This window comes from Pimephales promelas, chromosome 23, assembly GCF_988280905.1.
Source record: "Pimephales promelas chromosome 23, fPimPro1.hap1.1, whole genome shotgun sequence".
NCBI classification, from domain to species: domain Eukaryota; kingdom Metazoa; phylum Chordata; class Actinopteri; order Cypriniformes; family Leuciscidae; genus Pimephales; species Pimephales promelas.
Genome location: NC_142791.1, coordinates 7,401,093 through 7,429,046, shown reverse-complemented (window position 1 = coordinate 7,429,046; position 27,954 = coordinate 7,401,093). Strand labels below are relative to the sequence as shown.

General features: G+C 38.2%; 1 protein-coding gene across 2 annotated transcripts; it reads left to right on the top strand.

The window, feature by feature from the left end:
* The first annotated feature begins 118 nt into the window (after positions 1-118).
* grm5a (glutamate receptor, metabotropic 5a) lies at positions 119-27,902 on the top strand. Of its 2 annotated transcripts, none has more exons than XM_089126563.1 (9): positions 119-226; positions 1,611-2,349; positions 9,183-9,432; positions 15,306-15,541; positions 16,704-16,950; positions 17,161-17,329; positions 19,052-19,178; positions 22,248-23,187; positions 25,049-27,902. In XM_089126563.1, exons 2-9 carry the CDS (start codon positions 1,665-1,667, stop codon positions 25,923-25,925), a joined length of 3,531 nt encoding a protein of 1,176 aa, XP_088982689.1. In that variant the 5' UTR covers positions 119-226; positions 1,611-1,664; the 3' UTR covers positions 25,926-27,902. The 2 variants fall into 2 exon arrangements, with proteins under 2 accessions (XP_088982689.1, XP_088982690.1); XM_089126564.1 differs by having other exon boundaries at positions 124-226; positions 1,341-2,349.
* Positions 27,903-27,954: the final 52 nt, after the last annotated feature.

Below are 27,954 nucleotides of genomic sequence, written 5' to 3'. Positions count from 1 at the left end.
TTAGCCTTTTCTTACACAAACAGATGACTGCGAGTATGTAACTTCTGTATGGTTTTCATCTTCATGGACTGTTAGAACAAGATGTAAATATTTAGAAAAATATATGTCACGTGACGCGCGCGAGAGTTGTTGCTGAAGTGAACGCGCATCGCACGCGCTTATACACCCAGAGACACTCCGATTGTGAGAAGAACACGAGCTTTGGGACCAAAACAACGACCGAACGGTAAGTTTCATTATCACTGGTGTTTTTATAACCATTAGCGTTGGTATTTTAACACTTTTCAATCTAATGCCTCACGCTTAAGTTCATGTATTTCTGGTTATTTCAACGGTCATGTGCTTCCTTAGTGAGTTCTTCATGTAAGTTGTAAATTAAATGTTATGGCATTGGCAACATATGAAGTGCTATTTTCATTGCCATACACAGATTCAGATTCACTGGATTATGGTTGATGCGCCAGACTGTATTTCAGCACCATGGACAGCTCAGACAACAGCGAATGGGATCATGTAACTTTTGAGTCTGACACTTAATTAATCAATCAACCAATTAAGTAATATCTTGCTAATGTTTAGTGTCTTTTAAAAATGTACTATCAAATGAACAAAATAATGTACAACAGCTACAACAAAGAAAAAAGAATCCGTTCATCCATTAGCAAACTGTCTACACAGTATGGATTTGTACTATTGAGTTACTGTTGGCAGTTATTTGTACTATTGAGTTACTGTTGTGTTAAAGGAATGTGTCCTGTCGTTTTGTAAAACTTATAAAGATATGCTACTGTCCAGTCCTGGCTGTTTAAAAATGCATCGCAGTTCCTTTGAAGTTCGAGCGCAAAACATGCAGTAGCAATATGGACACAGTATGAAGGATCAATCTTATTAAGTATACATGGGGTTCTGTTCACACAGTGGGCTCCTATCAGTCAAACAAAAAGTATAGGATACATCCCTCTCCCGTGTTTTCTTGACGTGACGTCATTTGGTATGATTTCTCCTCCATGTGATCTGTAAAAGTATGAGATATTGCCCTCAGATCCTGTAAGCTATATATATGATATAATGGCTGGCTTATAAGTAACCAACAATTATTCTGGGGAATTCTGTATTTATCTCTCTAAGCTGTCTAACTCCTTTTTAATGAAATTAATAATTCATTTAGAGTAATGAAAATGAGGTAAAGGGTAAAGAAATATAAATATTCAGTGGCTGCAAATCTGCATAAGATCATCATCTTCTGGGCCTCAGTGTTTTGGAAAATCTCTGAGGTTATGAATACATGAATCTGAATCAATACATCTTTTAAGAATTGTCATGCTTATTGTTTCTAACAGGTATTAATGATGCATCCCATTACTGAGATCTGACTGGAATAAGCACATTTCACCAACTTCTTCATGTGCGTTTCAACTTTGTTTTCCTCCTGATCTCGAGATATTTAGAGGAAGGCAGAAAAATCCTCACTCTTTAGAATAAGACGTTGCCCTGGCGACAGCTCATCCTTATCACGACTCTCACAAATATGCACCTCTGTGATTCAGTGGGAGGTTGATGATCTCTAGGGACATAGCTCTGAAGATTTCTGCTTCTTGTGACTCTTTCAGATGCCCCGAGGAACCTACTCGTATTCCACACTCTGATCCGAGAGGGCCGAGGAAATGGGGATTTTACATTTGCTGTTGTTTGTGCTGATCGGAGACAGATTGGGTCCCACGCGGCCGGATAATTTAGCCAAGGCCCAGGCCAGCGAGCGACGCGTCTTGGCCCACATCCCCGGCGACATCATCATCGGGGCGCTCTTCTCCGTCCACCACCAGCCGCCAGCCGACAAGGTCCACGAGCGCAAGTGCGGTGCCGTACGGGAGCAGTACGGCATCCAGCGGGTGGAGGCCATGATGCACACCCTGGACCGCATCAACGCGGACCCACACATCCTACCCAACATCACGCTGGGCTGCGAGATCAGAGACTCCTGCTGGCATTCGGCCGTGGCTCTGGAGCAGAGCATAGAGTTCATCCGTGACACCCTGGTCTCGGCCGAGGAGGAGGAGGGCATGACCAAGTGTTTGACTGAAGATGGAGGGACTCCCATGAAAGGGAAGAAGCCCATCGTGGGGCTGATCGGGCCTGGGTCCAGTTCTGTGGCCATCCAGGTTCAGAATCTCCTTCAGCTGTTCAACATTCCCCAGATTGCGTATTCGGCTACCAGTATGGATCTCAGCGATAAGTCTTTGTACAAGTACTTCATGAGGGTGGTGCCCTCCGACGCCCAGCAAGCCAGAGCGATGGTGGACATCGTCAAACGTTACAACTGGACCTACGTATCTGCCATTCACACTGAAGGTACGTGATCTCTCTCTCTCTCTCTCTCTCCGAAGGGAAGCGGCTTTCTTCTCGGTTATCGTGAGATTTTCCAACACCAACAGAATCTGCCCTGAAACTCTTTCTTTTGACCAGATCTCCACCAGCATGTAACACTATTATTTAAAGTACTAAATCTTCCACATTCTCAAAGTGATAGATTTCCAGAGGGATTTTTTTTAGGTGATAATTATAATGTGTCACTCTATCTGTTGTGGTTCACCTTTATCTAGGCCTAATAAATCTCTTTATTATTCATAGAGGGAAATGACACATCACAGTCTTTATAAAGTGTGTATGACTGGATGCAGAATGTGCAACATATAGTCAAGATCTAGGAATTTGTTCATAATTTTTTAGTGCTTTTTTATTCAATTGTACTTTGAAAAGATTTAAAGAGTTAGTTCACCCAAAAATGAAAATTAAGTCATTAATTACTCACCCTCATGCTGTACCAACCCCGTAAGACCTTCGTTCGTCTTCGGAACACAAATGAAGATATTTTTGATTAAATCACTCCTACATAGGCTCCTTAAGGGATTGAAACTTGACGGCCCAGAAAGTCATTGAAGAAAATGTTTAAATATTCCATGTGACTACAGTGGCTCAACTATAAGTTTATCAAGCGACGAGAATACTTTTTGTGCAAAAAAACAAACAAAAATAACGACTTTATTCGACTATTCCTTTTCTTCCTTCTGGGCCTGAGACGAGAGTTCATGAGATTTCCACGAGGCATGCGCGAGAACTACGTTATTTTTCTACTACTTCTCGTTCAGTCCTCGCGCATGCGTCATGGAAATCTCTCGAACTCTCGTCTGACATTTTCTTCATTGACTTTCTGGGCCGTCAAGTTTCAGTCCCTTAGGGTGCCTATGTGGTTGTGATACAGCTCTCAAATTTAATCAAAAATATCTTCATTTGTGTTCTGAAGACGAACGAAGGTCTTACGGGTTGGTACAGCATGGGGGTGAGTAATTAATGACTTAATTTTCATTTTTGGGTGAACTAACCCTTTAACTGCACTAAGTCAAACTCTAAATCTTTGAGTATCATGCTATTGTTTTTTTATTAATATTTTGAATGATTTTTTATTTTTATTTAGTTTTGTTTTGTAATTTTAGTTAAAGTTTTAGTAATTTGGTTGGGTGCTCTTGTAATTTTGTTTATTTATTTTAATATAACTATATAGTAGTAATGGCAACAATAAACCACCATTAAATGCATCCAAAATAAAAGTTTGTGTTTACATAATATGTGTAAACCATTCCAAGTTGATTCCATCAACACCAGATTAGAAATAACTCACAACTTACAGGCTATCATTTAGTTTTATCATTAATAATATTCAGTTTTACACTTTTACAATGTGCTTTCTCAGTTGCTGGCCCTATGTTGTGGAATGGTTTACTTGTGTATGTGTGTACTGTGTATACTTATTTTTTGTATTTAAATACACACATATGCATGATGTAGGCCTATATTTAAGACAAATGTGTTATTTATATATAAAATATTTATATTTTACATGTAATATAAAGTATGTATAAATATACAGTACACTGTAATAAAATATTTTCAAGATTTGTTATCACAACATTTTTTCTTTTGTCAAATCAACATAATAATTTATTTAGTTCAGATAACTTATTATTTTGAGTTTCTGATGATTAAATCAATCTGCTTCATTGTATTAACTCACTTTTTTCAGTTCAATCAACTTACATTTTTAAGTTAAACCAACCACATTTTTTTACAATATACATGCGAATATTTATTAAATATATACACGCATATGTGTGTATTTATATATACAAAATTATTATGCACAGTACACACACATATATTATGTAAACTCAAACTTTTATTTTGGATGCAGTTAATCACGGTTTATCGTTGCCCAGTTTTATTCTTTTAGCTTTTTTACTGTATATTACAAACTCAAGCAGATTGGCTGGAAGACTGATGACCTCACAGACAGGTGTTAATTGCCAGCGGGTGGTTAAATGTGGAGCCCACCACAGTTTTCACCCACATACAGAACAGGGAGCTGTGAAAAGCTCCATGATGTTGATTCATTTGCTTACATATCCTGTAGCTCCTTTTTTTTATTATATTATACTTTGACATTTGTAATTGTAATTTGTTGAGCTCATGTGTAGGCAAATGTATGATTTTGTCAGAAGAGTCAGATGTTCTCTGAAAATAGTTTGAAGATTTGGTTTTGTGTTTAAGGTGTGATGGTTTTGACAAATGCGTTTTTAGCAGTAATGAAAGCTTCGTGTATAATAGTGAAATTTACTGTATTTTTTACTTTAAAAAAGGTCATTTACTGGAGGTTTATTGATGTGCAAAATGATGTGCCAAGCAGAATCATGATTTGTCTATCTATCGTTTCATCATGTTCAAGAGCGTCTTTGATGTCTGCACACAGCGTACACACAATGAATGGTTAATAGCCACACAAACGTATTGTGTTGCTGCTGTGCTTTTGTTTTGTCCTTTTTTTGGCCTCATGACAGATCACAGAACACGCAGAAATCATTAACTGAAAGGCGACCATGATGATCATTTACATCTTTAGCTCTGTTTTCACTGTCTGTGGGCGTTTAATGAATTTTCCTGTGTGAATGAACACACTGTTTAAAGACTTGTCTGCAGTGTCAGTCTCTCTGTAGGAGGGAAAGAGACAGTTGAGGTCATCAAAATATCTGTTACGGTGTGCAGAGTTCATTTTAGCCACATTTGTTATTGCTTCTTGTGACCAACCAATTGGATTTTGAGACCACTTGATTTCTGATCTTTATCGGTGAAATGCCTGGAAAATATTATGTAACTCAGATTTTTTTTTTTTTGTTAGACATCCATCCATCTGAGACAGAAAGTTCTAGTGAAGTTTGAACACAGCAAGAGAATTAATTCACCCAACTGGCACAGAGTAATTGAGCGAAAGATTTGAAGAAGTCCCTCCCTGGGGAGAGAGATTAGAGATGGAATCATGCGCATTTGGAAGTGAATTTCTCAAATGTAAATCATCAGAGGGATGAGATGCATTTGATAGTCATGACGTTATACATGGGTGACACACTTATACCGTGATCATTTTTACACAGTGGCATTAAAGTGAACAGGAAGTCTGGTGCTAAATAACCTTTCATTGCTCAGTGAGGGATTGAGAGATCATTCACTTGTTTTTATTATTTCAAATGTAGATATCATCATACTGATTTTTGCAATTTTAAAAAACATTTTAGAACGTTTTAGAGTGCGGCAAACCACAAAAAAATCCATTACTAATACATACTGATGCTTGCGTTGTTGTTTTTGTTGTTTCATTTCCTGGAGGAATTTGTCATTAATTGACCGTTGTTAGTTAAACGATTACAAAACAATATTTAAAGCTAGTTAAAGTGTTACAACAATAACTAATATTTCACATTTTATCATACAGACACTATACTTTGGGGTTGCTAAGATTCTTTATTCTCTGCATTTATTTAGTATAATAAAACAGTAATATTGTATTTGTAATAATGTAATTTATTCCTGTGATGGCAAAGTATCATTACTCCAGTCTTCAGTGTCACATAACTCTAAATCTTTTCAGAAATCATTCAAATATGCTGATTGGCAAAACACTTAAAAAAATAATATTTTGTGGAAACCATGATCCATTGATGAACAGATTTTTTTAAAGAACAGCATTGATTTGAAATAGCAATGTATAACAATACAACAAAACATTATAATTGGCTTTACTGTTACTTTTAATCAATGAAGTATTAATTTCTTTTATTTTTAAATCTTGCTAGCCCCAAGTATTTGAATGGCAGTGTACATTATTAATATAATGAGACATTATTAATGGAGTAGTTCACTTTTGGTGATAATTTACTCACCCCCATGTCATCCAAGATGTAAATGGCTTTCTTTCTATAGTCGAAAAGAAATGAAGGTTTTTGATGAAAACATTCCAGGATTTTCTCCATATAATGGACTTCAATGGGAACCAAACGGTTCAAGGTCCAAATGAGAGTTTCAGCGCAGCTTCAAAGGGCTTTAAACGACACCAGACGATGAATAAGTGTCTAATCTAGCGAAACTATCGATCATTTCAAAATGCACAAATTTTGTTTTATAAGCACAAATGCTCGCCTATATGGAGAAAATCCTGGAATGTTTTCATCAAAAACCTTCATTTCTTTTCAACTGAAGAAAGAAAGACGTGGACATCTTGGATGACATGGGGGTGAGTAAATTATCAGCGAAAGTTTTTTTAAAAGTGAACTACTCCTTTAATGGGAACACTAAAATGTTCTGCGTAACAGTACAGTTCCTATTGGTAGAGTTCCTTGAGAGTTTTCCCCTTGACAAACACAGCATACTCGCTGGAATGCTAATAGCAAACTGGGGTTAAATGCTTTCCTTTGGGATGCAGTGGTGATAGGGCATCTCAGTGACTTCACAGTTCACATAACACCCCTGCAAAATTTGAACCTGCAACCTTTTGGTTACAAGTCCAGACCAGTCCAGTGTATCACTAGCAGAGAATTTAAGCGGTGTGTTTGCTTTTTATCAAGCCATCTCTGCAGTTGTATCAAATTCGCACCTCATAAAATGCGTGAAGACTGGGAACATTCCTCACACAAAAGTAGGTGACCTATTTTTTATGTAAATTGGGGGAGTTTACCCCTGACGCTTTGTGAAAGAGGGGCACCATGGCCTGTTTTTCATTAGTTTTTCTAAGCATGAAAAAGTGAAATCTATTTATGTTCGTACTAAATATATACGGGAAGCAAAGCACAGAACACAGAACAGTAAATCTGACATACATTACTTTTTGTTCAATAGAGCAAACTGCTCGAAAGGGTAATTTCTAATTTCATAAGAAATCTACATTTCCATGATTTCTAAAAATAGTGTTCAATATTCTATTGAAAAACAATCTCACATTTTCCTCCACTGGTCCACTCATTATTTGCTGGTAATAAGGATGAAGTAGGATAGATATTATTTCTAAACACCAGAAGAACTAATGATGAGAATAAAATGTGAGAAACATTGTGCTGTTCTTAACTGTGAGTAGCACCTATGACTCATTTCCCCCCTGAAGATTTTAACAGTCATTTCAGCATGATTTTGACAGGTTGAGCTTCAACCTGATTGTTTTGTGCACCAATCAACATGTTTGTGACATCTATTGCTGTCACAGAGTTATATTCTAGCTGTACAATTTCAAGCTGTTTTATATTAAAAACACAATGAATTATTTTATATAAATATTTTATTGAATAAACGTTTAATCAAAATGCTAATATAGTATTATATAAAATATATAATAAATAAAATAATATATTTTACAGACACTTATATAATATAAACACAACATAGATGCATTTTATATATTTATTTTTTTATTAATATAATATAATATAATGTAATATAATATAATATAAATTAATGCAATACAATACAATATAATATAATATCAACAGGTGATGTCCGGCCAAGTGCGAGATACAAAGTCAGAATTGCGAGGTATGTGAAAAAAAGTGCGACTTTTTATCTCACAATTCTGATTTTTTTTCTCAAAATTGCGAGTTTACATCTCACAATTCTGACTTTATAACACATAATTGCGAGTTTATGTTTTCTCAGAATTGTGAGATATAAACTCACAATTGCAAGTTATCAGGCCAATTCTAAAAGGAAAAAAATAACTTTCTCCCCCCCCCCCCCTTCCCCCCAGAATAGTTTATATCTCACTATTCTAACTTTACAACACGCAATTTCGACTTTATATCTTGCAATTCTGACTTTATATCTCACAATTTTGACTTTATAACACGCAATTGCCACTTTATATCTTGCAATTCTGACTTTATATCTCACAATTTTGACTTTATAACATGCAATTGCAACTTTATATCACGCAACTCTGAATTTATATCTCGCAATTCTGACTTTATAACACGCAATTACGACTTTATATCATGCAATTCTGACTTTATATCTTGCAATTCTGAGAAATGAAGTCAGAATTGTAAGATAAAAAAAAATCGCAATTGCCTTTTTTTATTTTTCATTCTGTGAAACAAGCTTCCACAGAGCTGTCACACAAATAAAGTATTAACACATGCAAAAACTCGAGATCCAACAAAATATTAATAGATGATTATGTTGAAGTCAGTTTGTCACTTACTGTCATGTTTAGTAGTTTCATTGTCTTCTGTTTCATTTCTAGCCATGGTTTTGTCACTGTGTTTGTTCAGTTAATGGTAAAGGAAGTTTACCTTCCTTGCTTTCATATGCTGCCTTTTTGTTTCCTGTTCCTATCAGTCATTAGTTGTCATGGTTACAGATTGGTACACACCTGGTTCTTTTTGAGTTCTCTTAGCTCACAGTCTGTTCTGTAGTGTATTCGGTGTACTCTTACCCTATGTGTGTAAGCTGTTGTGACCTGGATTTTTTCTTGTTTGGATAACTCTTCCTGGTTTTGTTGTGTTAAATAAACTCTTTAAGTAGCAAGCTATCTGTTCACACACTTCCTTCGTCTTCCTCCTTAATTCCATGTGACAGCAGTAGTTTGTCAAATAATATAGTCAGTACCTTAACCAAAGTTTAGTTTTGTTCTTCCCTCATATTTAAGATGTTTTAAAATGATCAAATTTTCCTCTATTTTGATGGTTTACATAGAACTTGTATGTCATTAAAACAAATATCCCCTCTGGACATCACTTTTGGCCACTACTGTAATATAACCTAATACAGAACGTGTTTCAAGTTTAAAAATCATTCAATTTCTCAATCTTCAGGGAACTATGGTGAGAGTGGAATGGAGGCCTTCAAAGACATGGCAGCAAAGGAGGGCATCTGTATCGCCCACTCTGACAAGATCTACAGCAATGCTGGAGAACAGAGTTTTGACCGTCTTCTCGATAAGCTCAGAAGCCACCTGCCCAAAGCTCGTGTGGTGGCGTGCTTCTGCGAGGGCATGACCGTGCGTGGCATCCTCATGGCCATGAGACGCCGCCGCCTAGTTGGAGAGTTCCTGTTGGTTGGCAGGTGAGTAACCTCACACATGAATTTATATTTTTGATAGACGCTTTCTTATCAAAGAATCAACCATGAAATTGTGCCTGCGGCAAGCGGGCAGTTTTGGAAAACAAATCTATTTTTTTCACAAAGTGTTGGTGGTGTATTAGAAAAGCTTACTCACTTGAGAAAGATCGTAGGAGAGACCAGGGCTAGTTGCCACATGTTTTACTCCAGAGAATGTCTCAGAGTAGATTTGTGTTTGGATGTTATTATATTTGAGTTGTCATGACTACCCAATCTTATTAAACATTTCCACTGTTACTGCTTGTTGCGGCATGTTATCAAATGGGGGAGGTTTTCAAAATAGAATCCATCTAGTTTACATTTGGGCTTTTGATATATCAAATACACTACACAATCGTGAAATAATATAACAATTCAAAGTAACTTGAGAGAACGCAGGTCTGGGCTGCATTCTAGAAGAAACTGGACAAGTGTAAATGGATCTGGTTGTTGAAACCACATATGTAAATTTTACTCCCCCACAAAAATGCTAAAAAATAAATGTGTGAGTAAAAAAAATAAAAAAATAAATCATGTTAGTCAGATATGACGGCGCTACTGCAACACGCATCACCTCAGATGAGCAGCTGAGCGTCTATTCATCAAGCCAACGCGCCGCAAACAATCGCAAAATAAAAGTGAAAGTCGCACTTTTTAACACACAATCATCTTCATTAAAAGTAAAGAAATGAAATGATCTTACCAGTTCTGTTAAAGCTCTCATCTGTCTTTGATTTTGAAATTAGTGGATGATCAATAAAATGCAGCAAAATCTGTTGCTGTCGGTCATGTGCACTCCATTAAATTTGCAATATCGGATTTATATCTGTTTTGCAAAAACACATTTATGTGACCAGGTGTAAATGGAATCGTTTTTATAAATCAGATAGCTATCCGATCTGAGAAAACGCATGAAGTGGCCAGGTGTGAACAGCCCCCAACATACATTTCTGTATTTAAATGAATGATTCAAAACCATATGAGATATAGCACATGTGACAACCAGCCCTGGCGACACCTTTCATCTGTATCTTGTGTTCATTTAGTGCTTTTTCCACAGATATTGTGGGTCAGAAAGTCCACACCATCAGGCAGTTCTGTTGGTATCTCAAAGAGACTGTGTTGTGTTTACCTTTTGAATGTCCACCCACGCCTGTTGATCATCATCTGCATCTCTTTGCTTGTATGTGTGTGAGAGGCAAAATCAAGATGGATCAAAACAGGGAAGCAAGGCTCATCTTTCTGTCTGTTATCACCACAAATGTTGCCATCACCATCATCATCATCACCATTATAGTGAACAATCATCTGAAGCAAGGTATGTGATTTATGATTGTTTTAGTTAAAGGCACTTGATTCGTGTAAAGATAATAACTCCTCTTGAGTGAGCCTATTGATTCTGTAATCAGGACTTGAGAGATGCAGTGACACCAAACTAATTCATTAACACTGTATCTGTTTCAACAAGTTCAGACTGTCTCTTAAACACTCTTACATTTCAACTTTACCCCACAAACGCATTCAGCTATTTGTGAAAGATTGCTAATTTACCATTCAATGACATAAAAAGATTGTATATGACAGATCCTGTGAAAAGAGCATCGACATCTTGAAAAATGTGCACGTGCTATTCATAGTGTCAAATGAAGTAAGAAATGAGTCTTCCTATTTTTAATCTCCTGGAGTGTGACATCTAAATTGTCTATTTTTAGCTTCACCCCCAATTCAGTTCTCGCTGTTCCATTAATAAATTGCTTATGGATATTAAGGACTGAAATAATGTATTATGTCTTTGAGATATTAAACTAAGAATAATCCTTCCAATTTCTGCTTCTGTTCAAGAGCTCTTTGGTTTGATATTGAGATATTCGCTGACTCTTAAAGTTAAAGTGCCTTTTTTTTCATTTAAAAGTTAAAATTCCTTTTCCTATCACAGTTTTATATGCAGAGATGACTATAGGTATCTCTGCATATAAAACATAAAAATAATTAGAATTAGCTCTCATTTCAGAACATTCAATTTCATCATGTTTTGTATGCTTTTTAATGTTTCTAATGTTTTTCATTTATTTATTTTTTCTGTTTAAGTTTGAGTAATTTTAGTATTTCAACTTAATCTTCTGTATTTCAGTTTGTTGCCAAGGCAACATTTCTAATTTTGACTTTCTATTTTATTTCAGCTTTATTTCTTTGATCAAAAACAGCTCTTTAAGGTAACAAATTCAAGTTAAACTCTAAAAATCAGCAATGTTTGGAAAGAAGATTTTTAAGCATGTACTTTGAATATTTTTTTTTTTAGATTTTTAATTTAATCTGGATTTAATATCCAAATCCAATGTTTTGAGATCAGCTCCTTTAATAACTTTGTAATCAGATAATGTCAACCTGCATTCGCCTGTTTTGGTGAAGTTTAATAGGATTTGTTCTGTGCGTGGTAAGGCCCTATATTTCGGAATATTTAAAGAGGATCTATTTCAGAAAATGGTGTCATGGTCTTTATTCCGGGCCTCGGGGCATTCCAGACAGCCTGGATGGGCTGAGAGAAGATGCCATGTTTATGGGGGTGCCAGTGACTGTGTGTGTGTCCATGTGTATGCGTGGGTGAGGTATGCTTGTGTGTGCATGAGTGGATGACCGAGTTTATGGGTGTGTGTGTGTGTGTGTGTGTTTGATGAGGTGTCAGACACCAGCTCCAGGGAAAGTAGCCGAGTGTTGAGGGTTTTTTCTTTGGTTCTTTTTTTTCTTACTTGATCTCTATGTGGCTGCAAAAAGTGATAAAGTCTCAAGATATTTTACAAAATCTCCACATACTTTCTTTGGTATCTTGGCTGCTTTATGACTTCATTAATTCACGTTGTTTGCTTCATTGGCTTTCATTCATTAACCCTACTCAGTGGCATCAATTCACCCAAAGCCAAACTTATGACGTCATCAAATGTTTCCTTCATATTTTCCTAACTCTTTCCTAACTCTATAAATGCTGCTGCAGCAGCCATCCTCAAATATCACAACAAGCACATCTACAGTACACATATTAAAGCCATTTGACAAATTTAAATGCATGAAATTGATATTCATGCAAAGATTTAGCCAAAATGTAGCGAAAGACAACCAAAATGCTATTGACAACAGCAGTTCACCTAAAAACTTCAATTTTATCATTAATTGCTCACCCTCATGTCGTCAAGAATTATATTCATCTTCGGAAACACAAATGAAGATCTTTTTTCATGAAATCTGAGAGCTTTCTGTCCCTCCATTGGAAGAAACTATATATTGCTATATATGATAAACTGGTTTAATTTAGTCTTTTTTCACATGTAAACATTCATCAACTGTCACACATTTTGGTAAACGGAAACTCAAGCAGGTTCATTCTTGTGTTATGCAGCACGTTTGAGGTTCCACAAGAACCAATGAGGTTCATTCTTGTGTTATGCAGCACGTTTGAGCTTCCACAAGAACCAATGAGGTTCATTCTCGTGTTACTCAGCATGTTTGAGCTTCCACAAGAACCAATGAAGTTTATCGCTCGTCAAGAAGATTCAGTTGAGCTTCTGTTTATGTTCGCTGATCAATGTTTAAATGTGAATAAAAGTCTAAATTCAATCTGTTCATCATATAAAGTGATCGTGTCTCTTCAGAAAATTTGGACTAAACCGCTCAATTCATACAAATTTTGTATGATCTCTTAATAAACTTTTTGAAGCATCAAAATGTTCGTTACATATAGCTGCCAACGGAGGGACAGAAATCTGTCATATTTGATCAAAAAGATCGTCATTTATTGTTTCCCGAAGATGATCGAAATGGGTTTGGAACGACATGAGGGTGAGTAATTAATGACAGAATCTTTAACTAAAACGAACTAAACCTTAAAATAAGACGAGTGTGTGTCCGTAAAATGAGAAAATGAGACAGTTTGACATTGTTATAAGAATAAAGGAGTTTTCAAGGACTTGCAAGTACTTCAAAACTTTTTTCCACCACTTCAAAGCTCAAAAGTATGAATATTATCCAATTATATGGTGACCATGAAAATTTTTTGTTCATCCTTCAAAGATCATTCTTACAAAATGCTGTCTGAAAACATCTGCTCTCAGCAGCCCATTGACAACCACGAAAGCAGTGATGTCCAAGCTCTGCCGTTTCACAACTGAATGGCTTTCAATTATTTACTAAGGAGCAGTTTGCAGACTGCCCTGCCATCTGTTTTTAGTGAGTGAGAGGACACTGCATTGTATTCTGTTGTATTATCTGTCAAGTTATTCATCAGTGAAGTGCGCAAAGAGCCGATCCATAGCTGATGAGGGCTGATCGGACTCCACCCCGGGGATGGATAGAAATCTAACCTAATTGAATCACTTTGCAGCTTATTTGCAGCATTTGTTGGTGTAAATGTGTTATTATTTTCTGTCCTTAATACAGCAGCATCCCACATTGGCGTGTGTGTGTCATTCCTCTGTGGGCTAATTGTTAACGGATTAAAACTGTGATTCGTGCAGATTCCAAAACGTGAAACACCCACAGACATGTTTTTCCTGAAACATTGACGTATAAAGCATAGGTTTTTATTAATATTATTATTTATTTATTTTATTATTTTGATGTTATAAAAATGTTCCATATCTGTTTGAATAAAAAAAAAATCATTTTAAATGTGATTATGTGATTTTGCACATGTAAAATGTTTTTTCTTTATTTATATAGGCTTTTTATGAAATCTAAGGATAGTCATATAGGGACAAGTCCACTATAGAGCATATAGACTCTGTGACATTAAAAATAAAATCTCAATATTTTTCAGACTTTATTTTCCTGAAGATATTCAAGCTTGCTATTATTATTGTATTTGAACTGAATTGGCTTTGTTTAACTTTTTTTAGATCGAAATTTGACGATTTCCATGTGGATCTTCGAGTGCGGACACAAACAAATCAGTGCAACTCAATTGAGTCAGTGCAATGTACTGTATGCATGCCCTGTTAAAATAGCTTTAATGTCACCTACGCAAGTTATAACACAAAGAGCAAGAGAGAAATGTCCTATTTGTTGATTAATATTATTTGGCACCAAAATACAATCAAACATTGCGTAAATTGCCACAGCATCATTTTGCAGTAAACTCATGATGCTTTAATGTGCTGTAAATTCTGTCAGATATCTTTGTAAAGACTGTGGCGCCTTTGCTTTGGCATTTTTGTTGTCTTTGTAAGTTTTCCTGCAGCAGCAGTGGGCAGAGGGAGGCTGACCCGCTGGGGTCAGTGTGTGGGTTTACTGAGCTGTTCAGCTCTTTTCCATGAGATGATTCAAGCTCCTGCTTACATGCTCCTCTATGCTTTCCCTCCCATTGCTTTTGCCTCCAAGGACAAGTTATGAAAGCCTCTCCTTACCTACCATGAGAACAAAAATGATACCTCCCACACACTGCTGAGTTGTGTAACATTTAGCGCTGTGAGTTTAGGAAGTGTTAGAGAACATATAGATGGGGAGGATGCTGAAAAGTATCTTTTTTTGTTTTGCTTTGGAAGAAAGTAGATCCATCTCTTGCCATCCAAAAATCGCTTTATTGCTTATTAGGGAAGCCTTGGAGCATATTCATCTCATGGAGAGGTTTATTACACCCTCCAGAGTCTGTGACAGTACTGTCAGTATGAAATACTGGCCGGCTGTGTCCTCAAGACCTAATTCATAGGGTAACCTGGTCATAATAACTACTGGGCTTTGGCTGTTATGTGGGTCAGTTTGGACTGGGAGGCTCCCTGTCTGCGTCTCAAAGGAGTTTGTTCTATAAAAAAAGCCCTTCATTACTCACTTGTCTCTTGTTCACTTTGCAGCGACGGCTGGGCTGACCGCTATGATGTCACTGATGGCTTCCAGAGGGAGGCGGCTGGGGGAATCACTATCAAGCTTCAGTCTGCTTACGTCACGTGGTTCGATGATTACTACCTGAACCTGCAGCCGGACACCAACATCCGGGACCCTTGGTTCATCGAGTTCTGGCAGCACCGCTTCCAGTGCCGGCTGAAGGGTCATCCTCAAGAGAGTCTCAAATACAACAAGACCTGCACCAGTGAGTGGAAGATAACCGACGTTTTCAGAAATCTCCACTTTGGCTGGAGTTTTTAGAAATAATCGTTTTCTGTGATAAAAACGGAGCTTTCGTGTAAATGAGAGGGCAAAATGCAGATAAATATCTGCGTTTTCCCATTGTGTAAACAGGCATTTTTTAACTTTATAAAAGTTTGTTTTACACAATAGCATCTGACTGGCAACAATAGAAACTGACTGCCTACTAGACATTAGATTACATTCTTGATTAAATCGAAAATAACGTCATAAAACATATATACATGAAAAATACATTTACAACATTAGTACTTATACAAAATTCAGGTCCATAATGTTTGTACGCGTTTGTCGTAGACATAAAATAGCATAACTAGTAGCCTAGTGGCTATTAAGCCAGCGCTGGCATTTGAAAAAAATAAAACACAAGGTTACGCCTGGAATTATACATGCAAATACATTTAAAATGATTAAGTCTTAGCCTACTTACAGGTTGTGGCCCAACAACTGCTGCCTCTGGTTTTAAAGTTGGAACTGCATGTTTTAGTAACAGTTTCTTGTTGAATCCGGCATTGAATTCGTGGAGATTCTGGAAGCTGTCTTCCGTAAAATGCGCAGCACAGAGAGCTAGATTACGATCGTCATTTTCAGGAACATAATCAAACATAAATTGTATCCATTGTTGACGAAGTACAGCGTCCGTGGGAAGCTTGAACACAGAAGACCTGACAGCTGGGAGGGTTGATGCAAATGTGTGGGTTACTGACGTCTAAAACCCAACTTTAGTCCCAATCGAGTCGTTTTTGTAGGCAATATACTTCCTGATTTTTAAAAGACGATATCTCTGCTTACACTAAACTTACAGCGCTGCAACTTTGTCATGTTCATGACTTTGTCAACAACAACTGTTCATGCACCAACAGCAACATTACACTCTATTTAAAATGAAAAAAGTGAAATCGCAATCAACCCCTCCTTTCATAAAAACGTCTCGGTTACGGATGTAACCCTCGTTCCCTGAGTAACGGAGACGTTACGTCAGAAGTGACGGAGAATGCGAAACCCCCATTCTCCGTCACTTCTGACGTAACTCGAAGTGACTACGAAAGGGAACTTTTTATATATTCATTCAATATATTGTTTGTTTTCCCTACACCATTTCACAGAGAAAGAGTTGCTCCGACACCAGTATGCTCAGGACACGAAGATGGGCTTTGTGATTAATGCCATCTACTCTATGGCTTACGGCCTGCATGCCATGCAGAAGTCTCTGTGTCCCGGCTACGCAGGCCTCTGTGAAGCCATGCGGCCGATTGATGGAGGTAAACTCTTAGAATTCCTCATGAGGACGAACTTCAGTGGCGTCTCGGGAGAAGTAGTGCTGTTTGATGAGAACGGAGACTCCCCGGGGAGGTAGGAATCTTTCATATTCTGCTCCATTCACTAGTCAGAATGTGCTTCTAAACTCCTTTCAAAGAGAATGAAAACAATCTCTTGTTGATGTCACTGTGAAGTCATTTTTAAAAGTATCTTCCTTCAGACTGAATGGCTATATGGGCAAACCATGTTGAATGAGTGTAGGTTAACACACCCATGACATTGATTTTCCATGTGTTTTTCTAGGTATGAGATCATGAACTTTAAACAGATGAGTGAGGAGGACTATAGCTACATCCACGTGGGCAGCTGGGACAACAGTGGGCTGAAGATGGATGACGAGGAGATTTGGGCCAACAGCAGTGCCATCATCAGATCAGTGTGCAGTGATCCCTGTGAAAAAGCTCAGATAAAGGTGAAAAATGCAGTGAAGGAATCTTTTGTAAAGAAAAATGTGTTATGTGAATGTGTATGTGTTTATTTATTTATTTTTTTTTTGAAATACACAGACTTTACACAGACTGCTTAATTTTGCTCAGAGCTGGCATAAATGTAATTTACACAGCGATTCTAACTTCATATTCTTATACAAGGAGCAGGCATAATTTAGTCTGTCTTTTATGCTGCAATGTGTCTTTACACAGAATTTTGAGCAGGCACAAAGCAGCCTTAGGATAACTCTTACCAAAATTTATTCTAGGCTCTTTTTGTTAATCCACCTTTCATGTAAAGCATAATTAGAAAGGAAACGCCCTTTTTAAGATTGACCCTATTTTCGTTTGCCTTTTGAATGAACCTTTCGTTTTAGTAAACTTTGTGTACGCAAACAATGTAGTCAATGCTCAAGTTCATGTGTAGAGCCCCTGGTGATACTTGGAGCACAGTTTTATGTTGTGTCAAGCCTTCTTAGTGTTTTAAAAATAGCGATTTTGATGCTATCATAGAAGTGCCCCATGTACTCCCATTCAAAAGGAAATTTAAACTAAAACGAAAATACGGTCAATCTTAAAAGTGGTGTTTCCATTCAAATAATGCTTTTTCACGAAAGGTTCAATTTTGTTCAAGAGTTACCCTTTAAGTCAGCTGTGTAAGCATGCCTTAAAGGGTTAGTTCACCCAAAAATGAAAATTCTGTCAGTATTTACTCACCCTCATGTTGTCCCAACCCCGTAAGACCTTCGTTCATCTTCGGAACACAAATTAAGATATTTAAGATATTAAGATCGCTCCTGCATACAGTCCATAGGCTTCTTGAGGGACTGGCTCTTGCTGTCCTCGAAAAGTCATTAAAGACATCGTTAAAATAGTCCAAGTGACTACAGGGGCTCAATTTTAAGTTTATCAAACGACGAGAACACTTTTGTGCGCAAAAAAACAACAAAAATAACGACTTTATTTCAACTATTCGTTTATTACTCCCTCTGCGGGAGTCAGGTTACTAGTTTAATAGCGTAAGCTTCTGTTATTGCACGTCACACGCATCACACACACATGACCAGCGTCGGCCAATGGTGAGCCTACGTGTGACGTAGCTCTACGCAATCACACTACGTTAACTGACTTACAGGCTCATGGAGAAGGAAGTGAATAGTTGAAATAAAGTCGTTATTTTTGTTGTTTTTTTGCGCACAAAAGTGTTCTCGTCGTTTGATAAAGTTAAGATTGAGCCACTGAAGTCACTTGGACTATTTTAACGATGTCTTTAATAACTTTTCGAGGCCGGTAAGTTTCAATCCCTCAAGAAACCTATGGACTTGTATGCAGGAGCGATCTTAATATCTTAAATATCTTAATTTGTGTTCCGAAGATGAACGAAGGTCTTACGGGGTTGGAACAACATGAGGGTGAGTAAATACTGACATAATTTTCATTTTTGGGTGAACTAACCCTTTAAAATAGTCTTTTAAAAAAACAACTGATATCTCTAATTATGTGGCGTAATAGGAGAGGTGTTTTCAGCAGATTTACAAATTTGAGTGTGACTTACATGTGTGATTGTAAATCTGTATCAGACTTACGAACGTAAGCGCAAAAACAAAAGATTCAGATCCAGACTTATACAACAGTCTGAGCCATCTTTAGGGAGCATTTTCTTCACAAAAATCTATAACATGACCGGTCTTTTCTGACCACATCAGGTTATCCGTAAGGGTGAAGTGAGCTGCTGCTGGACCTGCACACCGTGTAAAGAAAACGAGTTTGTGTTTGACGAATACACCTGCCGTGCGTGTGAGCTTGGATCCTGGCCTACAGATGACCTCACAGGTGATTCAACATCCACTTTCAGAGCAAAATGTTCTTCTTGTAGTCACAACCATCTTTTAGCCATGATTCTAAAACACATAGACCAGCCACATAAGCTTATCGTCTTGTACAACTGTGTGTGATATAAGTATCTGGGTTACGGAATAACATCGGAGACCCATTTATCTCTTAGAGCGTTATTTGAGAATCTGGACCATGGCAACTTCATGCCAAAAACAGAGATTTGGACTTGGCGGGGGTGCCCGTCAGAATGTTCCAGAATTGCTGTCAAGCGTAAGCCCTGAAGCAGCAGTCTCTCAGCATGTAGTACATTACTGAGATCCGAGGCCTCTCTGCTATTCATGCGAGAGCCTGAGAGCCAATTTTCGACATTTAGTAGCAGTTGATTTTAAACCATATATTTATCTTCAATATAGTTTATGTACTGTACAAAGACTCTGTAGCAAAGATGGTGCACATGTAAATATATAAATAAGAGAAATCCAAATGTTTAATGTGGCGGCTACAGCCTCACTTAAAATTAAAGGGGTGCTATAATGGCTTTTTCACAAGATGTAAAATAAGTCTTTGACATCCTCAGAGTATGTATGTGAAGTTTTAACTCAAAATACCCCAGATGTTTTTATATAGCATGTTAAAATTGTTACTTTTTGATGGTGAGCAAAAACACACCCTTTTTGTGTCTCTCTTTAAATGCAAATGAGCTGCTGCTTCTGGCACAGAGGGCGGAGCTACAACAGCTTGTGTCCTTAGTAGCTTCGATTACCTCACACAGACATGCACTGAAAATTTCAAAAACTTTTAGCCTTTTATGTTTAAAAAGGAGTAGGAGACTTAAGAAGTGATAACATGTAGACAACATTTCTGATTGGTTAGATGAATTTATGTAGTAGTTATGTGTAGTTATCCTCTAGTCATTGATTAGCATATTCTGCCATGATGATCTATAAATCGAATTTCTGGGGGCTGGGTTTATGTTGTAGGGTTTGTGATGTCACTAGTCCGGGAGGAAGCTAATGTAGTCCCTACCAGCCGTTTATTGTAGTCCTTAAAAGGCAATTTCTTTAAAGGCACACTATGCAAGAATTGTACCTTAATATAACAGCTTCAAAGTCATTTCGGTGGTAAACAAACTCATAGTCGGGCGAATCATCCTCGTAGTAAAGCTTGGGGGAGACGCCGCTGGAAAAACCAGCAATGCAAGTTTGAGAGAGGCGGAGCCAAAGGATCCCCTCGCTCAGGTCAGACAGGTGGTAGCATGACAGAGGCGGGGCTGGAGGACTGGCTGAGCTTTGCAGTGATGGTGACAGAGGTAAGTTTGACGGGATCAGTAGTGTTATTTGGTGAGTGATGATGATACTGTTTCTCCACTGGCTAGAACCAGCGGTGATGATAGTTCTGCTGATGAATCTGATGATGAAAGTTCAGGGTGGGAGTCCCAATCGATCAGCCAGTCCTCTGTGTCTAGCTCCACCAGGACGATGTTTGCCGGCTCACACCCCTGCTCAGACTTGCGCTACGGGGCGTTATTAGACGCTGTTGTCAGACGTCAGATTCAGGGTCCGCGGTGGGCGGAAGCTCTGCATCTGCGGGGGGCTCTGGAGTTGTTGTCTACATGGTTAAAGGTGGTGGTGAACTGAGCACTGCATGGGGTTGGCTTTGGTCTGGATCAGGGGTAGATGCTCTAGAGACACCAGATGATGGCCTCCTTTCAGTCAAGTTCTGTGGTGTCTGGGAGGTCTACTGGAAGGTAGTAGTTAGTCCTGACCCAGAAGAGAGACTTTAAATTCTCATCATCGAAGGTTAAAGTCCATTAGAGGAAGTCCTTCTCGGACTAGGGAAGCGATTTTTGCTGCATAATCAAATAGTGGTCTGGTATTTTGTAACAATCCCGGGTCAAAGATGATGAAGAAAGCAGAAACAATACCGGACCATGAGGGATACAAACAGAGGAACTTAAATAGACATATAGTGAACTGAATGATAAGCAGCTATGACGATTAATCGGTGCACACAGAAACTAATGATTGGCGGGAAACAAAGACAAAGGAGAACATGTGATTTAAATAACAAACCAAAAGTCCATGGAAATGAAACTAACTGACCAAAAATGTGACAAGGGAGTTCTTCAAAAAATATTTTAGGTCAGGGGATTGGCTGACAAAAAATTGTGGGAATCTTTGATCTAGATTGGTAAATGTGGTAAAAAATAAAATAAAAAAAAAAAGATCATTGTGCGAGCATGATTCATAAACTAATGTTAAGTATTAAAACTTTATTGTAAATTGCTACTGTTACTTGAATATAAGCAATAATATGTTTTGCTTTTAGCTGGACAAGTCTGAAAATCAGCAGAATTACTTTTAAGGAGTTAATTTAAAATAAAATAAAAAATACTCCTTATATTTAGTTTAAGGAGCATAATTTATGATGAAATTGGTTTTCAAATTTTATTCCTGATTTAAAACGTAATTCAAGTGTAATTTCGACAAACATTTACAGAGATTTTAGAGCATAAATAGCTGCCCTGGGGCATTATAAACATGGCTGCTGATATCGATGACTTGCCCTAAAGGGACTTTAACGAAAGCCTTTCACAATCATGGCCATAACTTTCCAGAGTAGCTCTTGTTGTCGCTAGTTTGGGACTGACAGTGTATCTGACCTGTAAAAACAGACCAAACCTTCACAGTCTCATTTGATCAACCTCATTAAAGGCTATCCAAATTAAGACTCAGTTTCATCGTCATTCTCTGTCTCTTGATGCAAATCGCACATGCTAAATATATCAGCGCTTGTTGATGTCAGCCTGTAATGCATAATGCATGATGCTTAGTTGAACGGATGGTTTTGTCTGCTTTTGCACAGTTGTACGGTAATTCAGCCGCCAGTTTTACTGTGTTATCTGAATAACGATGGATGTTCTCCTTACAAGTTTAAATGTCACATATCAGTGATTCGAAATACCATAAAATATATAAAATATATTGTCCCCATTAAATAAATACATAAACAGACTTGTAGCAGTGCCTAATTACGTTAACGTCTTTTGAAATTTTTGTCCCTCAGGCTGTGAGCCAATCCCAGTGCAGTTCCTTCTGTGGGGAGATCCTGAGCCCATCGCCGCCGTGGTCTTCGCCTGCCTTGGCCTGCTCGCCACCATCTTCGTCACTTTAGTCTTCATCAGGTTCCACGATACGCCGGTGGTGAAGTCCTCCAGCAGGGAGCTGTGCTTCATCATCCTGGCTGGCATCTGTTTGGGGTATCTGTGTACATTCTGCCTCATCGCCAAGCCGCACTTGGCCTACTGTTACTTGCAGAGGTTAGGCATCGGGCTCTCGCCTGCCATGAGCTACTCAGCCCTGGTCACCAAGACCAACCGCATCGCTCGCATCCTTGCGGGCAGCAAGAAGAAGATCTGCACCAAGAAGCCTCGTTTTATGAGTGCCTGTGCCCAACTGGTCATCGCCTTCATACTGATCCTGATTCAGCTGGGCATCATCGTGGCGCTCTTCATCATGGAACCTCCACAAGTGATCTACGACTATCCGTCCATACGCGAGGTGCACCTAATCTGCAACACCACCACACTCGGAGTGGTGGCGCCTTTGGGCTACAACGGGCTGCTCATCCTCAGCTGCACCTTCTACGCCTTTAAGACCCGCAACGTCCCCGCCAATTTCAACGAGGCCAAATACATTGCGTTTACCATGTACACCACCTGTATTATCTGGCTGGCTTTCGTGCCAATTTATTTTGGTTCAAACTACAAGATAATCACCATGTGTTTCTCCGTCAGCCTCAGCGCCACTACTGCGCTGTGCTGCATGTTTGTGCCCAAAGTCTACATCATGTTGGCCAAACCTGAGAGGAACGTACGCAGCGCTTTCACTACGTCAACGGTTGTGAGGATGCACGTGGGTGACGGGAAAGCTGCTTCGGCCGCTAGCCGGTCTAGCAGCTTGGCTAACCTGTTCAGAAGGCGAGGCTCTGGCACAGACACTGTAAGGTCAGTATGAGAGCAGTGTTATTTTAGTATTATTATAGCTTTTATTAATATTTCGATTTTTGTACATATTTTATACATTATATTAATTAATTGGTTTAATTATTTTGTACATACGCATTTTATAATTATTTCAGTTTTACCCATGCTTTTGTTTAGCTTAAGATTTTTATTTTATTTTATTATTTTATTTTCAGTTAGCAAATTTGTTTTGAATAGTTTAATCCTGCATGATAGGTTTAAAAAAAATGTTTGGTCATGCAGACTTGTATTTGTTTTTCAGCTATCTAAAGTTGGGTATTGACATCTTATATTTTTGATTTATGCTTCTTTGGTTTAATTGGATTTACACTGAATGAATTTAAGGATAATGAGGCATAACGTGTCAATTATTTTTATGTCAGTTTTGAAAATCCTCATTTTCTTCCTCTTTATAAAAAGATGATATGCACTCTCAAATGCAGAAGCCGCTCCTGACAAAATAAATAAATAAAGCTCACATTAAATCTGTTTATCTCTCAGTAATGCCTGCCAAAGGTTTGCTTTTGAGGATGAAAATGAGTTTAGACTGAAAATGAATCAACTCTCCAACTGAGCATATTTTAGAGCACATTAAAAAACTGCCAATATTCCCCCTCGAAAGAGAAAAAGAGCCCCAACCAATTACCCTGTCTGCCTGTGAATCATTCCTGGAGCAACTCAGTAGTTTCATGCATTTGGGTCGATGGGTCCCCAGGTGCATTAGGAGAACTAATGTTAGAGATTTCCTATCTGAAGTACAGGACTGGATGAGGGTGGTAATTGTGCTAGGAATGGATGGATTTAAAAAATGGCTAATGGTAGGGTCAGTTCTCTCTTTCCTTTAGATTTAGGGCCCTATTTTAACGATCTAAGCGCACGGTGCAAGTGCACTTAGGGTGTCTCCGAATCCACTTCTGCTAGTTTAACGACAGAAAAAATGTTAGGCGTGCCCAGCACATGGTCTAAAAGGGTTGTCCCTATTCTTTTAATGAGTAATTGGTGTGTTTTACATTCCCTTTAAAAGCCAGTTGCATTCGCGCCATGGCGGATTCGTTATTATTCACAAGGGGGGCGGGGTGGAGTCCCTCTTCGTTTTTTGGTGATTCCGTGCCCTGCATAAATCCATAGTCTCAATTTCTCCGTTTTGGCATGGCCGTTAGTTGATATACACTATATATACTGATGTATACACTTCAGTGTTGTAGCACTCGAGACTCGAACTCGTCTCGGACTCGGAATTGACTCGTACTCGAACATTTTTTTTTTAGGACTCGGACTTATTCCCGAGTCCACTCGAGTTCAATTCAAAATATTTTTCATGATTATTAATGTATGTTAATAAAATATTTATTTAAATTGATTGACACGCCCAGTGATTGGTGATTTTCTAGTGCGCAATTGCCCATGACAAATTGTAATAAAATTACTTTTAACACCACCTACTATGTGGCCTTTTTACCCTAAACTGATCATATTTTTTAAACTAAGTAAATTCAGTAAAAATGAAAAAAAAAGTAAATAAAAGTAAATTAGGTAATCAACCCTCACTGGTCTCGGTCTCGACTCGGACTCGACCGTCTCTGGTCTCGGACTCGACTCTCTATGGACTCGGTCTTGACTCGGACTCGACACTCTCTGGTCTCGGTCTCGACTCGGACTCGAGTGAGGTGGTCTCGACTACAACACTGATACACTTTATAACATTTAGTATACTACACTGTATTGTACTATTCTAAATATATATATATATATATATATATATATATATATATTATGTTAAATTGTTATGTGTATTTATGTATAATTAATCAATCAAATACACATTGCGGTTTTCTTTCCACAGTTCCAATGGCAAGACGGTGACCTGGGCACAGAACGAGAGAAGTTACAGGCCAAACCTGTGGAAGCGGATCTCAATCCACATTAAGAAAAAGGAAGAGGCCAACCAGATGGCCATTATCAAGCCCTTCTCAAAGGGCTGTGATCGACCGCCGGACCAGGTGAAGCTGGCATACGACGGGTCTCAGAAAAACCAGCGCTACCCTGTAACCTACCACCCCCGTACCCCTTCGCCGCTGCCGACCGTGTGTCAGCGACCTCAGCTGCAGAGGTGCGAACTGGAAGAGCGCGATGAAGAGTGTGCGACAGTGGTGACTATACCCTCATACCTGACGGAGCGCTTGCATCATGGCGGCCCGCCCCAGACCTCCATCATGGATCAGATCAGCTGTGTGGTCAGTCGATTCACTGCGAACATTAGTGAGCTCAACAGCATGATGCTGCCCGGGTCACCGCCGGGAACAGCCGTGAACACCACCGCCCCGGTCCCTAGACCCTGCTCCCCCTCTTTCCGTCTGCACCCGCAAGAACGGCCGCATCCCACCACCGTCACCACCTACGCAGATGTGGTGGCCGTAGCAAACACCAACCCTCGTTCCGCGGTCGGCATCACCGGGGGCATCATAGCTGGTGGGAGTAGCAGGGCTTCGCCTGCCAGCCTTTTTGACAGCACCTACGACTCCTCGTGTGCGGTCAGGACCACTGATTTTGAGGATCTGGGCGCCTTGACACCACCTTCGCCATTCAGAGACTCCTCCGTGGACTCGATCAGCGAGTCTCCCACATCGCCAGCCTCGGAGCTGCCGCTGTGTGAGCCCTGCTCCCCAATATACGACCAGCTGATGCTTCGGCACTACAGCCAGAGCTCCTCTTCACTCTGAGAGATTATTTGAAGCGCAGGAAGGAGACCAAGAGGCAATTTCTGAGAGCGCGCATCTGCTTAGATTGCAAAACCCAGTTGTAAATGTCAAGGAGTGTAAACTCTTAATATAGACGCACTCACTGAGGAGGTTTTATGGTGCTTGGAATCCAGCCCGTCCTCAAAATCCCGATCTGCGTAGGGAAAGGCACTTCACCAAACTGCTTTTCAGATAATTAAGGATGTACTTGATATTCTCTCGTGTTCTGACAAAGTTTATGGCCCTGCTTGGCAAGAAGTTACGGATGTTGGTCAGTAGACCGGAAGATTTAATGACATTCCAACGACGTCAATCCACACAGGTGTGTAAAGTAACAAAACTCCTTCTCCAGGTGATGTCATTTTTATCTCTCCTGTTGCCTGTCATCAAGATGTCTGAACGTCTTTCGCGGTTCTTCACATACGAGGGAAGTGCAAATGTTTGAATGTAGGACCAAATTGAGCCTTTGAGCGCAAAGCAGTTTGTTTAAATATTGGTCATTTTCTTTATTACCTTAGTTTAGAGGTTGCATGTTGTGCCACTTTATATAACTAAAATAATATCTATTATTATATTTTTCTTAATAAATCAAATAGAAGGAATGTAAGGGCAAGTTTATTTAGATACCGCAGAAATCTGACATTTTATTCATTTATATAAACATGTCCCAGACTATTACTTGAAGAATTTAATGATTAATCATTTTAATTTGAAACATGGAATTTGACTTTTTGGGAAATATTTACTGTCAATTTTTACACTATCCTTCAAAGGTTTGGGGTCAGTAAGGTTTTCATTTAATGAAATTAATTATTTTATTCAGAAAGGATGCATTCAATTGATCTGTGACAGTAAAGACAAATTTCTGTTTCAAACAAATGCTGTTATTTTGAACTTTCTGTCCTGAAAAAAAAATGTATCATGGTTTCAAAAATATTAAGCAGGACAGCTGTTTTCAACATTATAATAATAATAAGAAGAAGAAGAACTGTTTATTTGATTGATTTCTGAAGGATCATGTGACACTGAAGACTGGAGTAATAGCTGCTGAAAATTCACTTTTGTGTCACAGGAATAAATTACATTTTAAAATGAATTTAAAATAGTTTTAAATTGTAATAATATTTCACAATATTACTGTATTTTGATCAGATAAATGCAGAATTTGTGAGCATAAGAGACTTACTAACCCCAAATAATTTGAATAGTAATATAAGTTTACAAGTGATTCATACATAAAGCAATATATATGAATGCAGGGCCTATTACAACAAATATAAGTATATGATTTGCAAATCATTTCCTTTTTTAAATCCACTCAGGCTTTTGTTCCAAATACATATATACAGTAGTCATTACACTGTGGACATGATTCTTACACAGGGCATTACAGTTTTTGTTGATAAAACCTATAAACCACATTAAAGTCTCAATTAAAGATATAATTTTTTTTTTGTATGAACTTTATGAACTACTTTAGGCTAAAATGTTCAGACTAGGAAGAAACGCACATTGTACGTACCAACAGACATCTATATTCTTTTAATCAATGTGCAATATTCTTCTTGAATATGTGTAATGTAATATGGTCATGTTTGCATGCAGAACAGTGCCATTAGCTAAAATAATTGCTTAATGTTCTTTTGAGAACTTTTGTACATTTTCTAAGTCTTTTGCATTTTTCGCTCTTTGCCTTTTCTGACAAGATGTTCATAGAATGTAGATTTCGACCGTGTGTGTAATGTATTTTTATACTAAATATATTTGTGCTTATTCAATATGATGGTCATAGTGGATTAAGCTTCGTGACAGTGGGACGAATGTAGCTTGCAATATTTCTGTTACTTGGAGGTTTTATTTATGTTGTGGATACTGGATAAGTATTTTTTATTTCTCTTCAAAGCGTGTAAAAAAATATTGGTTTGACCTGAGTGTTATTAAAGGGGGCTCAATTACAAATGTTTCTCTCTTTTTATTTTAATTGTTAAAAAATATATTCAGGGTGAATAGT